At 36.2% G+C, this 17,725-nt stretch overlaps 1 protein-coding gene across 6 annotated transcripts in view; it reads left to right on the top strand.

Moving 5' to 3' along the window:
* Positions 1 to 17,725, top strand: part of LOC139439474 (serine palmitoyltransferase 1-like) — a 190,518-nt gene that overhangs the window by 117,083 nt on the left and 55,710 nt on the right. For 2 of the 6 annotated variants that reach the window (XM_071216566.1, XM_071216565.1), the window contains exon 8: positions 14,257 to 14,303. The exons of the other annotated variants lie outside the window; for them this stretch is intronic. In XM_071216566.1, the coding sequence (XP_071072667.1) occupies positions 14,257 to 14,303 (47 nt within the window). The remainder of the gene's footprint in view (positions 1 to 14,256; positions 14,304 to 17,725) is intronic. 6 annotated transcript variants of the gene reach the window in all.

Raw genomic sequence — 17,725 nt, 5'->3', positions numbered from 1 at the left:
CACTGGCTGACGGCCAGAGACAGCCCAAGATTCCTTACCATATGAGCTTCTCTATAGAGCAACTCACAAAATGACAAGTGATTTTTTTAGAGCAAGCCTTGAGAAGAGCCAGAGAGAGTGTATGAGCAAGACAGAGTCACAGCCTTTTGTAATCTAATCTATGAAGTGACCTGCCACACCTTTGCTGTATTATATTAATTAGAAGCAACTCACTAGGTCCCAGCCCACACTGAAGGAGGCAGGAGCCAGTTCAAGAGCCAGCTACCACTGTCCACACTCTGGCCTCCAGTGATTCACATTACTTCCCCATGAAAAATGTATTCACCCCCTCCGTGGGTTCCCCAAGTCTCAGGCCATCACAACATGCGTACCAACTCTAAAAGATCATAATTTAAATAAGATCCACACATGAAAGTGTCTTTTTGGAGGTAATTCCTTGGGTAACATCTAGAGTAGTGCTGTGCAAATAAAACTGAAAATGAGCCACTTAGGTCATTTAAAATTTTTCAATATCCATATTAAAAGTAAAATAAAATAGATAATACAGTTTTAGTAATATATTTTAACTTGATATATCCACAATATAGTAATTTCAAATTACAGTCAACATAAAATGGTTGAATGAGAAGATCAGAAAATCCTCTTCCCCTGAACCAATGATAACACTGTACAAAATTGTATAAAACAACCAATTAAAGACAGGAAATTGATTGAATTGGTACAGTATCTTAAGAAGCATTGGCTCAAGAAAATTTAATCTCGATAAGAAAAGTAAACATCTGTGGCACTCTAGCGGGGCACCACTTCCTTTTTTCCTGCCCATTCTTCAGTTTCTTTGTAAATTTAATCCAGTTGGGTGTGGCAGACTTGGGGGACAAGAAGTGGAAGATGTTGATTTTATTTGAAGCAGAGTATAAACGTCTCATGCTCAGGGGCATTATCAAAAATAAGAGCAATTTCTCTTGCTCAGGGGCATTATCAAAAATAAGAGCAATTTCACTTGCAGACAGTCAAGGAAAGCCAACATCATTACTAGTCTGAGTTCTTAATACTTGTGGGAAAGCAACATGCCGAACACCAGTAAAACAATTACAAGAATCTTAGGAATGAGAGTGCCAAAGAGGACTGTGTTAAAAGCCCACTTGTACCTAGTGGTCTACAAGGCTTTGTTTAAGTGCAAGGCTGCATGCGTCCTCAGGAGAGAGCAGAGGGGGTCCTGTTGAACTTCTTGTCTCCTGCTGAGCCTGACACCTTGCAAATACAGGAAGCCAGGACAGACTGCTTAGTTTTTAAAGCATTCTTCAAGCTACACATAGATCCATCAGCAATGTGGGGAAGCCTTACCAGCTCAAGAGATTAAACACAAACTCAGACTAACCATGTCTGAACAATCAGCTATGGTTAGCAAGGGATACCCTTAGGAAGCCAGGAATTAATAAAATAAAATAATCCAAACAGCAACAAAACAACAACCAAAAAATCAGAAACAAAGGAGACCATGCATTGTAGAAGAAACACAATCCACAAAATTAGTCTAAGCAAATTACCAACCAGCCAAAGAAAGGAAACATTACAACCACACCCATGGTAATGAGAATGCAAATTAACTACAATGTATTATTTTAAAGGTCCAGTTTCAAACACAAGCATAAAACATGCAAGCATAATGCTCAAGAACTTCAACACCCCGCTCTCAATAGATAGAACGACTAGACAGAAAATAAGCAAGAGCATAGAAAAATTGAGCAGCACAATCAGTCAACTAGGCCTGGCAGATATCATAGATCTCTCCACCCAACAACAGCAGAATACATGTTCTTCTCTAGCACAGTGGGAACATTCTCCAGGATACAGCATACCTATGTTAAGCCATAAAAGAAGTCTAAATAAATTTAAAAGGATTGAAGTCATGCAAGTTATGTTCTCCAACCACAATTAAATTAATTAGAGCTCAACCATATAAAGAAATTTGTAAATCCACAAGTATATGAAAATTAAAGAACATCCTTGTAAATAACCCATGGGTCAAAGAAATAATTCACAAGAAAAATAAATAATTTTAGCTGAATTAACTCAAAAAAATGAAAATCAAATCAGAATTTATAGAATTTAGATACAGCAGTGTTTAGGAGAAATTTGAGCTGTAAATGTCTATATTAGAAAATGTATAGAGATCTCAAATTAATAATCTGGTTTTCCAACTTAAAGTATATATAGTAACAGAGTAGTTTAAAAAAAAAAATCTGTGGAATTGCACTACACTAATAGTGAACCCGAAGTTGAACCATGAACTATAGTTAATAGTACAATTATTAAAATGTACTTTAATTGTAACAGATATACACTAATGCAAGGTATTAATTTTAAGGTCGTATACAGCCATCCTGTATTTTATGCATGATTGTTCTATAAACCTACAACTTCTCTAATAAAGGGGAAAACAAAAGACTTGGTAACTCCGTGTCACAAAGTACAAAATGAAGAGGTCCCGGTTGGAGGGAACTCTTATTGTGTAATATTTATCTTTCGTCTCTAATAAAATGAGAAACATATCTTAAAAAAAAAAAAAAGAAACTATTGAAAGAAGAGTAACTAAGCCCAAAGTAAGTAGAAGAAGAAAATAAAACTTTTAATGAAAATCAAGGAAATAGAAAACAGGAAAAAAATACAGAAAATAAATGAAACCAAACTTTTTTTCTTAAAATATCAACATTAACAACTTTTAATTAGAATGGCCATGATAGTAAAAGAGATAAGACACAAATTATATATCAGGAATGAAGGATATCACTGATATCCTTACATAAAAGGAAAAGAAATATAATGGAAAAATATAAACACTTTCATGTCAATGATTTATATAAAAGTGGGGAAATTCCTAGAAAGACACAAATTACCAAAATAGAACCAGGAAGAAATCAAAATATGAATATACTATAAAACAGAGTTTTCCACATTGATGCTTTTGACACTTTGAATAAGGTGCTTGTTTGTCACGGGGAACTGTCTTTTGCATCACAGGATGGTTAGCAATATCCCTGCCTCTGCCCACTAGGTGTGAGTACCACTTCCACCTCAGATGTGACAATGAAAAATGGCCTCATGTCTCTTGGGGGACAAAATTGCCCTCAGTTGAGGAGCACTACTATAAAAAAGCAAGGAAATTTGCATTTGTAATTAAAATTCTTCCAACAAAGAAAGCCCAGGCCCACGTGGTTTTGTTAATGAATTTTACCAAACGTTTAAAGAAGAACAACTACCAAGAATTCATAAATTATTTTAGAAAATGGAGGTGAGAACATTGCCCAGCTTACTCTAAGAGGCAGTATTACTGTGAGACCACAGTCTAACAAGAAAAGAAGACCACATGCAAATATGCCTCATGAATGTATATGCCAAAACCCTCAACAAAATATTAGCAAAGAAAACCCAGCAACCTATATGATCATGACTAATTGGAATTTATTCCAAAATATATGATCGAGTTAACCTCTGAAAAATCAATGAAATAGAAAACAGAAAAAAAAAAAATAAAGAAAATCAATTAAACCAAAAGTTATGTAATATTAAATGTTAGGTCTAGAATTAATAGATCAAAAAGCCATATTAATAGAAGGAAAAAAAACCTCTATTAATAGAACTTAACCCAGGGAAGCAGACTTGGCCCAGTGGTTAGGGCGTCCATCCTTGACCTGTGTGGAGCTGGCCCACGCACAGTGCTGATGCGTGCGAGGAGTGCTGTGCCATGCAGGGGTGTCCCCGCATAGGGGAGCCCCACGTTCAAGGAGTGCGCCCCATAAGGAGAACCACCCAGCGCAAAAGAAAGTTCAGCCTGCACAAGAATGGTGCCGCACACACGGAGAGCTGACACAACAAGATGACGCAACAAAAAGAAACACAGATTCCCATGCCGCTGACAACAACAGAAGCGGACAAAGAAGAACACGTAGCAAATAGACACAGAGAACAGAGAACAGACAACTTGGGGGGGGGGGAATAAAATGAAATAAATCTTTAAAAAAAAATTTAGAACTAAAACCAAAAACCATCCTATTATCTCAATAGGTGGAGAAACAGCTTTTGACACAGCCCAATACTAAATCACGATTTTAAAAACTGTCAGTAAAACCAGGATGGAAGGGATCTTCCTAAATCTGATAAAGAATGTCAGCTAAAGCCATTGTTAATGGTGAAAGACTGAGTGGCTTCCCCCTGAAGACTGGGAGCAAGATGCTTACGCTATCACTTCTATTGCACATTAGACTGGAGGTTCTAGTCAGTGCAGTAAGACAAGGAAAAGGAAAGGAACAGCCAATTTGGAAAGGAAGAAGTAAAACTACTTTTATTTATAGATAACTTCATACTGTATATAGAAAATACTAAGGAAGCAAAATAAAAATGCCCAAAAAATCAAGCAAATAAACCAAAACTGTTAGAACTAACAAATTATTTCAGTAAGGTTGCAGATTTCAAGGTCAATATACAAAAATTATTGTATTTCTATATATTAGCTTTTTTTTCACTTTGTACAGAACTGAAATAAAGAAAATTATTCCGTTGGCAATAGTATCAGAAAAAATAAAATACTTAGTCATAAATTCAAAAAAGAAATCAAGGTGTGTACAGTAAAACTATAAAATATTGCTAGAGAAATTACCTAAGATCTAAATAAATGGAAAGACTTTCCTTGTTCTTGGATTAGAAGTCTCAATATTATTAAATGGAAAGTCTTCCCAATTTTATCTATAGATTCAGTGTTATCTCCTTCATATTCTGGGCAGGAGTTTTTGTAGAATTGACAAGCTGTTCTTAAAATGTACATGTAAAAGCAAAGATCCAGACTGGCTAAAAACAAGCCTAAAAAACAGCTAAGTTGGAGGTTTTACTCTTACTGATTTCAGAACTTACTATAAAGCTACAATAATCATAAGTGTACTACTGGCATGAAAATAAATACACAGTTCAGTGTTACAGAATTGAGATTCCAGAAGTAAATCCTTATATTTATGACAAAGGTTGATTAATTTTTGACAAAGGTGCCAAGGCAATTTAATGGGAAAATTATAATCTTTTCAACAAATTGTTCTGAGACAGTTGGATATACGCATGGAAAATGGTTAATTCTGACCCTTTACCTTACACAAAAATTAACACAAAATGTATCATCTTCCTAAATATAAGATCTAAAACTATACAACTATGAAAAAAAACATTGAAGAAGATCTTTGTGATCTTGGGTTAGGCAACTATTTAATACATATGGCACCAAAACATAATTCATAAAATAAAACATCAATACATTGGATTTCATCCAAGTTCAAAATTTTGTACTTCAAAATACATCATTAAATGAAAAAATGCAAGCCATGTACTGGGGAAAATATTCACAAATCTTATGTCTGATAAATAACTTGTATCCAGAATATATAAAACATATTAGAACAAAAAGCCCAATGTATAAATGGGCAAAATATTTGAATAGACATTTCATCAAAGAAGATATGCAATGGCCCGTAAGCATATGAAATATGTTCAGCATCACTAGTCATTAGAGAAATACATATTAAAGTGATGACATACCACTTACCCACAAGGATGGGTATAATCAAAAAAAGTAAAAAGTGCAGGCAGGGATGGGAGAAACTGGAGCCCTCATACATTCTATGAGAATGTGAAATAGTTTGACAGTTCTTAGAAAGGTACACACCAATTTGCCATATAACCCTGCAGTTCCACTCCTAGGATTTTGTCCAAGAGAAATAAAAACATTCACAAAAGGACTTGCACACAAATATTTATACCAATGTTATTCATAGAAGCAAAAAATTGGAAATGATTGTATAACAAAATGTGGCATATCAGTAAAATAGAGTAATATTCAGAAGAAAAAAAAACTGAATACTGATACATACTCCAACAAAGATGAACCACAAAAACATATGAGAAAGCATAACTTTCAGAAGATTTCAGTTATGCAAGATGGAAAAATTCTTTACATTCCTGTCTTCAGTTTTGACTGTGGCATTTTTCCTACTTGCAGCTTTAAAAATGCCTAAAATGTACAGGATGGTGGTGATGGTAGCACAGCATTGTAAAAGCAAATAACAGCCTTGAAATATATATCTGAATATAATTTAAAAGGGAGATGTTAGATTGTATATATAATAGCAGAATAAAAATATTTTAAAAATCCATGGAACTACACTACACTACCCAGTGAAACCTAAGTTAAACGGTGGACTTTAATTGTATATAATTATAAAAAATGTGTTATCAACAATTACAACAAATGCTCCACATGAGTGCAAGGTGTTGGTGGTGGGGTGGTATATGGGAATCCTGTATTTTATGTGTCATTGTTTTATAAACCAACAACTTCTATAATAAAGGAAAAAAATGTAGTTTACCTTTCTTCTTAGACATACATGAATAAATGTGGTGAAATTATTGTAAATATAGAGATGATTCTTAATTTCCCAAATGTCGTTGACAAATTATATCACAGTTACTTTCACCGTTATATTTTGTTGTATCTAAACCCGTCTAATATTCCCCAAATGATACAAATAGATTGCTCACTTTGTATTATTTTGACTTTTGATCTACCTGCATGTACATGACATAAATCAGATGTCAGCATTATTTGACAAGGATTTTAAAGCACCTATCAAAAAATCTTTTGATAAGGAATTAAGAATTCTATTGAAACAAATGAAAAAATAGAAAATCTCAGCAAAGAAATTCAAGTTATCAAAAGGGTCAAATGGAAATTATAGAAGGGAAAATACAATAATCAAAATAAATACTCGCTGGATGGATAGAATAGTACAAAGTAAATGACAAAGGATAGAATCTGTAAACTTGAAGTAAAACAGTAGAATTTATCCATTCTTAAAAACAGATAAAAAAATAGAGTGGAAGAAAAGTACAGTCTCAGGACCCTGCTGGACAATAAGAATGGAGGGAACATATATATTGTTGAAATCTCAGAGAGAGAGAAGAGTAAAAATGAGCCTGAAAAAGTAATCAGTAATGTTTGAAAATTCCCCCAAATTTGGCAGAATAACTAAACCCACAGTTTATTAGAATAAGTAGAGTAGAATAAACAAAATAAGAATAACCAAAAGATCCACATCAGTACACATCAGAGTCTACAAGCTGCAGATAAAGCAACCATCTTGAAGCAGCCAGCGAGAAGCAATGCACTGCTAATCCTAAATGTTTACATGCCACACATCTACACTTATAAATACATGCAGCAAAACCTGATAGAGCTGAAATGAGAAATAGACAAATAATCTACACTTAAGAGTTGAATACTTCCATACTTTATTCTCAGCAAATATTAGAATTACTAGACAGAAAAATGACAAGGACATAGAAGAATTGAGCAACACAATCAACAGATAGGAGCTACTTGACAATTATATACTATTCCACCCAACAGCAGCAGAATGCATTTTTTTCATCCACAGCACATTCACCATACAAGATCAAATTCTGTGTCATAAAACAAACCTCACACATTAAAAATTATTGAAATCAGACAATGTATGTTCACCAACACTAATGGAATCAAACTAGAAATTAGTAACAGAAAGTTAACAGGAACATCTACAAACACTTGAAAACTAAATAATCCAAGTCTAAATAATCCATGGGTCAAAGAGAAAGGCTTGAAGGAAAAAAAAATATGTGGAACTCAATGAAAATGAAAATTAAACATTTCAAATTACATGGGGTGTAACTAAAGCAAAACTAAGAAAATTTAGAGTACTAAATGCTTAAAGTAGAAAAGCATTAAATCAATAAGTTCCTACCATAAGAAATTATAAAAATAAGAACAAAATAATGGAAAAAGTATAAGAAAGGAAAAATAAAGGTAAGAATAAGAATCAACGAAATTTAAAGCAAGATAACAGAAAATGAAACGAAGTTATTTCAGCAGAATAAATAAAGTTGACAAACCTTTATCAAGATTGACAGAGATAAAAAGGAAGGAGACATAAATTATCAATATGAAAAATGCAACAGTAGATCTGACTACAGGTCCTGCAACCATTGGAAGGATAAGAAATGAATACTACAAGCAACTTTATGTTCATCAATTTGGCAGTTTAGAGTAAATGAAACATTTTCTTGAAAACCACAAACTACCAAAGCAAAAATAAAGAAAAATTTGACAAGTAATCTTATAACCATTTAGACAACTTAAGTAATCCTATAACCATTCAAGAACTTGAGTTTCTCATTTAAAAGCTTCCAAAGGAGAAGTCTCCAGATCTACATGGTTTCACTGGGAGAAATAAATGATCTCTCCGGGGGAGTCAGAGAAGTCTTTCTCCATAGACAGTATTTGGGGAGTTGGGGAGTGGTGGGTATGTATGTTCTGCTCCCAGAGACAGAGTCACCCGATTAAGATAAGATCATTCCAGTATCATGACCTCCAGTCAAAGACCACTAGCAAAACACCTTTAAACAAGTTGTACCTTGAACAGGTTGGATTTCTTGTTGCGGTGAGGGTGATCACACACCATGGAGAGCCATGGGGTGTCTCAGTAGAGGGTGTTAGGAATAACAATATAGTATGCAGACTTTGGTTGGATGATTTGGGGGAGGGTCTAAGGAAGTGGATGCTTTCAAATTTGTGGCCATTGCATAGTTCATAATACTCCTTTATTATCCTTTTAAAGCCAGGGGGATTCCTTATGATGACCTCCCTTTCATTTCAGATGTTAGTAATTTGTGTCTTCTCTCCTTTTTCCTTGGTTAGCCTGACTACAGGTTTATCAATTTTATTGATCTTTTAAAAAATCACCTTTTAGTTTCCTTGATTTTCACTGTTGTTTTCCTTTTTTAAATTTCATTGATTTCTATTCTAATTTTATTATTTCTTTTCTTCTCCTTATGCCAGATTTGTCTTTTTAATTTCTAAGGTAGAAGCTTAGATTATTCATTTTAAATCTTTCTTTTTTTCTAATATGTGCATTCAATGCTATAATTTTTTCTCTGAGCACTGCTTTTGCTGCATCTCACAAATTTTGATAAGTTCTGTTTTCATTTTCACTTAGTTCAAAATATTTTTGTTTCTCTGAGCTTCTTCTTTGACCTGCTTCTATTTAGAAGTATGCTGTTAAATCCCCAAATATTTTGGGACTTTCAGACTTGCTTTTAGTTACTGATTCCTAGTTTGTTTCCTTTGTGATCTGTGAACATATTTTGTATAATTTCTATTCTTTGAAACTTGTTAAGGTGTATTTTATGACATAGGATGTGATCTACCTTTGTTAAAGTTCCATGTGAGCTTTGGAAGAATGTGAATTCTGCTCTTAGAGTATTCTATAAATGTCAGATCTAGTTGATGGTTAGTGCTATTCAGTCCTCCCCATCCTTACCGATATCTACCTGCTGGATCTGGGGATTACTGATGGGGGGGCGGGATGTTAAAGTCTCCATCTGTATATATCTGCTATTTTTCCTTGCAGTTCTGTCAGATTTTGCTTCATGCATTTCGATGTTTTGTGCATATGCATTCAGGGTTGTTATGCCTTCTTGGAGAACTGACCTCTTTATCTTTATGTAGTGACCCCTCATTATCACTCATCATTTTCCTTGCTCTGAAATCTGCTTTGTCTGAAATTAATATAGCCACTGCAGCTTTCTTTTGATTGATGTTACAATACTATACCTTTCTCATCACTTTATTTTAATTTGTGTCTTGATATCTAAAGTTAAGACAAGTTTTTCACCTTTCTGCTTGTGCGTGCATTCGTGACTATTTCCAAACTCTTTACATATTGGACAAGAAACCAGAAGTCCAAAATTTATATTTGTTCGATTTAAGGTAGTGAAAATTTATAAATGTTATGACCACCAAAACGATTTTGGTTCTTCCATTCTCTTAAATGCTGTTTCCAGTCCAACACTGTTGATTCCCTTTACTTAGGATTTCAGTTTCTATCAATACCAGAGTTCATAGTATCAGCTTGTAGGTTGAACATTCTAATTCACCTTCCCAACCCATCACCTCAGAAAACCATTGAAATGCTATCAAAGAGAAATGATATAAAATGAGGAAGATATTCATAAAAACACTTTGTAAAATGTCTACCTGCAATTTGAATACAGAGTGCTTAAATTTTCAAGAGTTTGACTACTGTTAAATTAATACCCTAATACAAATAATATACACATGATACCCCATGAACTCAGTAGGATGAAGTTAAAAGTACCGTTCTTTTTAGAGATCATCAAGATCTCTTCTCCTTTTTTTTGTAGGTACTGGGGATTGGACCTGGGACCTCATATGGGAGGCAGGTGCTCAACCATCGAGCTATATCTACTCCCCTCATCAGCATCTGTTATCAGTTTTTTTAAGTTTCTATTTTTCTTAAATTTTTAATTTGTAGTATTTTTTCACCAACTGTATGTTTATTGCTACATCAATGAGGACAGTATCATTGTCACATGAAAGGTTTCATTGGTAGCCAAATCTCCGAGAGCAAGGTGTGCATTTTTCACACCTTCACTGGGTCTGTTAATGACGTCCAGTTTCACTTCAAGAGGTTTATCTGAAGGCAACTCTCACAGGTTCCCTGGGTTCTTGTCCAGTGCAGAGAATTAAAGTCCATAACAAGGCTGATCAACAAGGGAAAGAGTTTTAGTATGCCTGTGGAGGTCAGGAGAAAAAGGCTCAAATCTGCCTGACTGAACAGATTTGGACACAGGGTTTTTATTAGATTTAGACAAAGGGAGGTGGGGACAGGGATGTCATTGGCTGGGCCTACCTGCGAACTATGATTTGTAAGTTTGGGCCAGTAATCATTATCTGGGCCCACTTATACATAAGTGCCTGCAAGTTGGGCTCTTTGTTACTGATGAATTTCATCATCAAAGGAGGGATAAAAAGGTGGGCTCCTAGTTGTGTGCCAAAACTGCTTGATCCCTCTCCAGTCCAGTGGTCTGGTATTTTCTTCCTGCTCACTTTGATGACACTTTTCAGAGTGTCTGGTTTTAGGCTCTTTTGTCTGATGTATGTTTTGCCATTTTTAGTCTCTTTCATGTCTGGCCATCCCACTGTGTTAGAGATCACAGAGTGTCTGATATAATGTCTTTGTATTTTTTGATATAATATCTCATACAGATTGCTGGGTGATGGAGACAGTGGCATTGGATTGACCAGTATAGACGTTTATATTATTTCTAGTGATAATGTTCAAAAGAGATTTATTTTAGTAACAAAATTGAAATACTTGTATTTCTCAACTTGTTCTTCACACATCATCTTTCATTTTGTCAAGTACTGACAATGACAGACGCTGCCTTCGCTACAACTTGATTATCGATTAAAACACCCTTCATCTTTCTGCACAGCTAACTCCTGAAGTTGTACAATGGCCGGAAAGGTGTTTCAGATCTGCTGATGATAGCACTTCTTGTTGCTCTCCCTGGCAGCAACAGTCCTTTTTTTTTTTTTTTTTTTTTTAGTTTGAATTTTTTTATTGACTTTGTAATAATATTACATTAAAAATATATATATATGAGGTCCCATTGAACCCTACCACCCCCACCCCACCTCTCCACCCCCAGCAACACTCCTTCCCATCATCATGACACATCCATTGCATTTGGCAAGTACATCTTTGGGCACCTCTGCACCTCATGGTCAATGGTCCACATCATGGCCCATACTCTCCCCCATTCCATCCAGTGGGCCCTGTGAGGATTTACAATGTCCGGTGATTGCCCCTGAAGCACCATCCAGGGCAGCTCCATGTCCCAAAGACACCTCCACCTCTCATCTCTTCCTGCCTTTCCCCATACCCATCAGCCATCATGTCCACTTTTCTCAATCCAATGCCACCTTTTCTATGTGGACATTGGATTGGTTGTGTCCATTGCACCTCTATGTCAAGAGGAGGCTCAGATTCCACATGGATGCTGGATGCAATCCTCCCACTTTCAGTTGTAATCACTCTAGGCTCCATGGTGTGGTGGTTGTCCTTCTTCAACTCCATCTTAGCTGAGTGTGGTGAGCCCAATAAGTCAGACTGTAGGTGCTGGAGTGTGTTGAGGCTCAGGACCTGGCTATCACATTGTCAGTCCAGGGATTCAGATCCCCTAAATATATCTTAAACCCCGACACTAACTGCACCTCCAGCACATTAGCATGAAAGTCTTATGAAGAGAGATCTCATCTGAGTCCAGATTCATCACACATAAACACCAGTTCCAAAGAGGGGCCATCTGACCTGGTAGTTAACCCCATCAGCCAAGACCATAACTCCCATGGGTCTCTTTAGCCCTCGAAGGAACCGATATCTGGAGGTTGTATCTGCTTTATCTGTCTCTCAGACTCTGCTCAGTTGTGCATAAGGGCAATCCTTCTGACAGCCTCCAGACTCATTTTAGAGACTCGTAGCCATATAGACTCATTTCTCCTTTCCATTTCCCCCTTACATTAGGTCAAACAGCATTTTGAAGTCATGTTATTTTATGTAGACAGGGATATTCCGCTGATCCGCGTTGAACCTTCCGTATGAGGTCATTTTCCATTTGCATCATCAGTTGGTAGTTGATAGTGGTCCCTCGGTGCCAGGGAGGCTCATCCCCGGGTGTCATGTCCCACACTGGGGGGAAGGCATTGCATTTACATGCTGAGTTTGGCTTCGAGAACAGTCCTTTTTTAGTACTCCAGTTTGTGAATACAATCAATGGTTTTACTCACTAGGAATATTGAGCTGATATTTACATTCATCCAGTGTTTTTAAACTTCCTAATTATAAGGTTAGCCACACCCAAATATTTGTCCTTGTTTAAAAGTGTCTGCTTTTTATCTCTCTGGAATTGCTTTATATGATCCAAAACAATTAAGTTATTCTGGTGGATTTACATATGAAACAGAAGTTTGATTTTTTAAAATAGTAAATGAAACTACTGTCTTCAGAATTTTGTCTGTACTTCAAAAGCAATAGGACAATTCCCTCATTCTTTTTTTTTAAGTTATTTCTCTCCCCTTCCTCCCCACCCCTCCCCCACCCTATTGTCTGCTCTCCTGCATTCATTTGCTGTGTGTTCTTCTGTGTCTGCTTGCATTCTCCACAACACCGGGAATATGTTTCTCTTTTTGTTTGTTGCATCAGCTGTCTGTGTATACAGTGCCACTCTTGAGCGGGTTGCACTTTTTTTCATGCACGGTGACTCTCCTTGCGGGACATACTTCTTGCATATGGGGCTCACCTACATGGGGACACCCCTGTGTGGCATTACATGCCTTGCACATGGCAGCAGTGCTCGTGGGCCAGCTCATCACATGGGCCAGCAGGCCCTGGTTTTGAACCCTGGACCTCATATATGATATGTGGATGCTCTATCAGTTGAGCCACATCTCCTTCCCATTTCCCTCATTCTAATGTAAATTTAAGTCATTGCATTCTTGGCTGTCAGCTATTCTTCTGGGTTGGTGGTTTCTGCTATTCACCATCCTGTACCAGGTGCTCCCAATAAGTTGAGGCCCCACTACTTGCCCCACCCCTGCAGCTCTGCCAGCCCTCGAAAGTTCTGAGGTCCCTGCACTATGTTCTAACCCGGTCTGGACGCTCTGTCTCCTCCAGTCAACAACAGCCACTAGCGGGTTCCACAGCTGGGCAGTGTCTGCAGCGGCATTGGCCAGAATGGTCCACTCACTGGTGTGTGACCCACCATTCTCTGGGAAGAGGATGGCCCTGCCAAGCTTCCGATTCTGGGGACGTGGCTCTTCCCATTGGGATTTGTGGCCCCACCCAAAGGATCCCACATGTGGTTCTGGAGAAGGAGACCAAGGCCCAGGGTTGTGTAGGAATCTTGGTCTTTTCCTTTGGCAAGACCCAGAATCTGGCTCATGTCCGCATTCTCCAACATTTCTATCATTCTGCAGACTACTAACAAGCTTCCTGAGCATGCGTCCCCAAGATGTGCATGTTTATTTATTTGCAATTTATATGTGTGCCCTATGGTTCTATAATTTATATGGATGACAATGCTTACAGGCTTACAGAAATATGCAAATTCAAAGAATGAGATGAAAAAGAATATAAATGGAAGTTACACTATTTTATTTCTGTGTTTCAGTGTTGAGCCCCCAGCTTAGGGGCCTTCACTTCCAAAGCTCTTCTGAGTGTCACCTGAGGTTGGGGGGTGGGGGGTGGGTTGGGGGTGTGAAGCAGGAACAGCATCTCCAAGAACTGGATTTTATATACTTTTCCCTCCATCCCTCAGAATCTGTGACGATTACCTTGAATTGCGGATGGATTCAGGATTCAAAGGTACATTTTTCTTGAAGTTTTTCCCAGAGAGGAAAAGTGTAACATACTGCACTGTACTTTTATTTCACAGGAGTTACATATCCACGTGTCATTCTCTTCCATTTTACACCACCCTATGATTAATAATAACAGACTGCTATCAAGAAGTAATTCCATATTCAGAAATATATCTGAGGGAAAAGCAACTTTTTCTGAAATAACATGTATCATAACCTGGTGATGTTAGAAATAATTTTCTATAGGGATATCAACTGACTGATCTCTGAAAAGGGCCCATTCAAATATGTTGTCCTTTGAGGTGCAAAAGTGTTTAATTCTGAAGAGGTCCCATTTACTATTTTTTTTTTATTGCTTGTGCTTTGGGTGTAAGGTTTAAGAAACTATAGCCTACCACAAGATATTTAAGATGTTTTCCTACATTTTCTTCTAGAAGTTTTATGGTTATCACTTTTATATTTAGGTCCTGGATCCATTTCATGTTAATTTTTCTATAAGGTGTGAGATTGGGGTCCTCCTTCTTTCTTTTGGATATGACTATCCAGTTCCCCCAGCACCATTTGTTGAATAAACTCTTCTGGCTCAGCTGGGAGGGCCGAGTTCTTGATTCTCTTCCAGTGGTCATTGTGTCTGTCTTTTTGCCAGTTCCATACTGATATTATCACTATAGCTAGGTAATATGTTTTAAAGTCCAGAGGTGAGATTCCTCCACCTTCATTCCTTTTCAAGATCTTTTTGGCTACTCAAGAATGCTTACCCTTCCAAATAAATTTGATAATTAGCTTTCCACTTCTGCAAAAAAAGGCTCTTGGGATTTTTATTGGGATTGCTCTGAATCTGTAAATAAGTTTGGGTAGAATTGACATCTTAACAATATTTAATCTCCTAGTCCATGAACACAGAATGTCCTATTTAAGTCTTCTTCAGTTTCTTTTAGCAATGTTTTGTGGGTTTCTGAATATAGGTCCTTTATGTCCTTGTTTATTTCAAAATATTTGTTTCTTTAGTTACTATAAATGGAATTTTAAAAAATTTTCTCCTCACATTCTTCATCAGTAGTGTATAGAAATGCTATGGTTTTTTACATATCAACCTTGTGTCCTGCCACTTTGCTAAACTCATCTATTAGTTCTAGTATCTTTGTTGTGGATTTTCCAGGATTTTCTAGAGATAGGATCATATCATCAGCAAATAGTGAAAGTTGTACTTCTTCCTTTCCTATTTGGTTGCCTTTTATTTGTCTAGCCTAATTGCTCTAGGTAGAACTTCTAGATATTGAACTTCTAGCTAATGAATAACAGTGGTGACAATGGTCATCCTTATCTTGTCCCTGAATTCAGTGGAAAAGCTTTTGGTCTGTTACCATTGAGTACAATGCTAGCTGTAGGTTTTCATAAATGCACTTTAGCATATTGAGAAAAGCTTAATTCTTTCTTATCTTTTGGAGTGTTTTTATCAAATGATGAGAATTTTGTCAAACACCTTTTGCATCAATTGAGAAGATCATGCAATTTTTCCCCTTCAATTTATTAATGTGTTTTATTGTGCTAATTTATTTTCTTATGTTGAACCACCCTTGGATACCTGGGATAAAATCCACTTGATCATGATGTATAACTTTTAACTTTAATGTGCTTTTGGATTCTGTTTGCAAGTATTTTGGTGAGGATTTTTGCATCTATGTTCATTAGATATATTGGTCTGTAATTTTCTTTCTTCATAGTATCTTTATCTGGTTTTGGTAGGGTAGTATTGCCTCTATAGAATGAGTTTGGTAGCATTCTTTCCTGTTCAATTTTTTGAAGAGCTTGAGCAAGATTGGTATTAGATCATTTTTGAATGACTGGTGGAATTCACCTGTGAACCCATCTGGTCCAGGGCTTTTAATCTTTGGGAGGCTTTTTGATACCTATTTCAATCTCAACAAAGCAATCACTTTGTTGAGGTCTTCTTTTTCTTCTAGGGTCACTGTAGGTTTTTTGTGTTTCTAGGAATTTGTCCCTCTTGTCTATGTTGTCTAATTTTTTGGCATACAGTTGGTCATAGTATCCTTTTATGATCTCTCTTATTTCTGTGCTGTCAGTGGTAATGGCTCTGCTCTCATTTCTAATTTTATTTTTGTGTCTTCTTTTTTCTTCGTCAGTCTAGCTAAGGGTTTGTCAATCTTGTTGATCTCAGAGAATCATCTTTTGGTTTTGTTGATTCTGTTTTTTCTTGTTCTCAATTTCATTTTATTTCTGCTCTGGTCTTTACTGATTTCTTCCTTTGCCTTGGTTTGGAAGTAGTTTGCTATTCTCTTTATGGTTCCTCCAGTTGTGCAGTTAGATCTTCAGTTTTAGCTATCTTTGTTTTAATGTAAGCTTTGAAAACTATAAATTTCCCCCTCAGAACTGCCTTTGCAATATCCCAAAAGTTTTGATTTGTTATGCTCTCATTTTCTTTCATCTCAAGTTATTTACAGAATTTTCTTGCAATTTCTTATTTGATCCACTGATAATTTAAGAGTGTGTTGTTTAACCTTCATATATTCATGATTTTTCCCTTTTTCTGCCCATTATTGATTTCCAGCTTCATTCCATTACAGATAAAGAGTTTTGTGCAACTTCGTTCTTTTTAAATATAGAAACTTGTGTTGCGACCCAACATATAGTTTATCCTGGAGAAGGATCCATGAGCACTTGAAAAGAATGTATATCTTGCTGTCTGGTATGCAATGCTCTATAAATGTCTGCTAGGTCAAGTTCATTTATCATATTATTCAAGCTCTGTGTTTCTTTATTTGTCTTCTCTCCAAATGTTCTATCCAGTACTAAGAGTGGTATGCTGAACTATTCAACTTTGTAGAGACATCTGTTTCTCCCTTCAGTTTTACCAGTGTGTGCCTTGTGTATCTTGGGGCACCCAGGTTAGGTACATAAATATTTATTATATTAACTATAGTTACTTCTTTGTGTATTACCCCTTTTATTGCTATATAATGACCTTCATCATCCCTTATAACAATTTTTCATTTGAAATCTATTTTTTCTGATATTTGTGTCATCCCTTCAGATCTTTTTTGATTATTATTTGTGTGGAATACCTTTTTCCATCCTTTCACTTTTAACCTAGTTGTGGCCTTATGTCTGAGGTGAGTCTCTTGTAGACAGCATATAGTTGGCTCATACTTTTTTATCCATCTATACCTTTGGATTGGGGAGTTCAAGCCATTGACATTCTGTGTTATTACTGTAAAAGCATTACTTCATCCTTTTTGTCCTTAGGCTTTCTGTTTTCATATCATACTCTTTTCTGTCTTTTTGCTTTTTAATTTACCCTTCCTAATAATCTTCATTTCTACACTCTTCTCCAAGTATTTCACAAAAGGAACAAGTTTCCAAAAAAATAATAGGTATGATATTCTGTAAAATATTTTACAACCTAGT

Source organism: Dasypus novemcinctus, chromosome 8 (genome assembly GCF_030445035.2).
Source record: "Dasypus novemcinctus isolate mDasNov1 chromosome 8, mDasNov1.1.hap2, whole genome shotgun sequence".
Taxonomy (NCBI): Eukaryota; Metazoa; Chordata; class Mammalia; order Cingulata; family Dasypodidae; genus Dasypus; species Dasypus novemcinctus.
The sequence above is the reverse complement of the archived record's forward strand: the minus strand, read 5'-3'. Positions and strand labels throughout refer to the sequence as shown.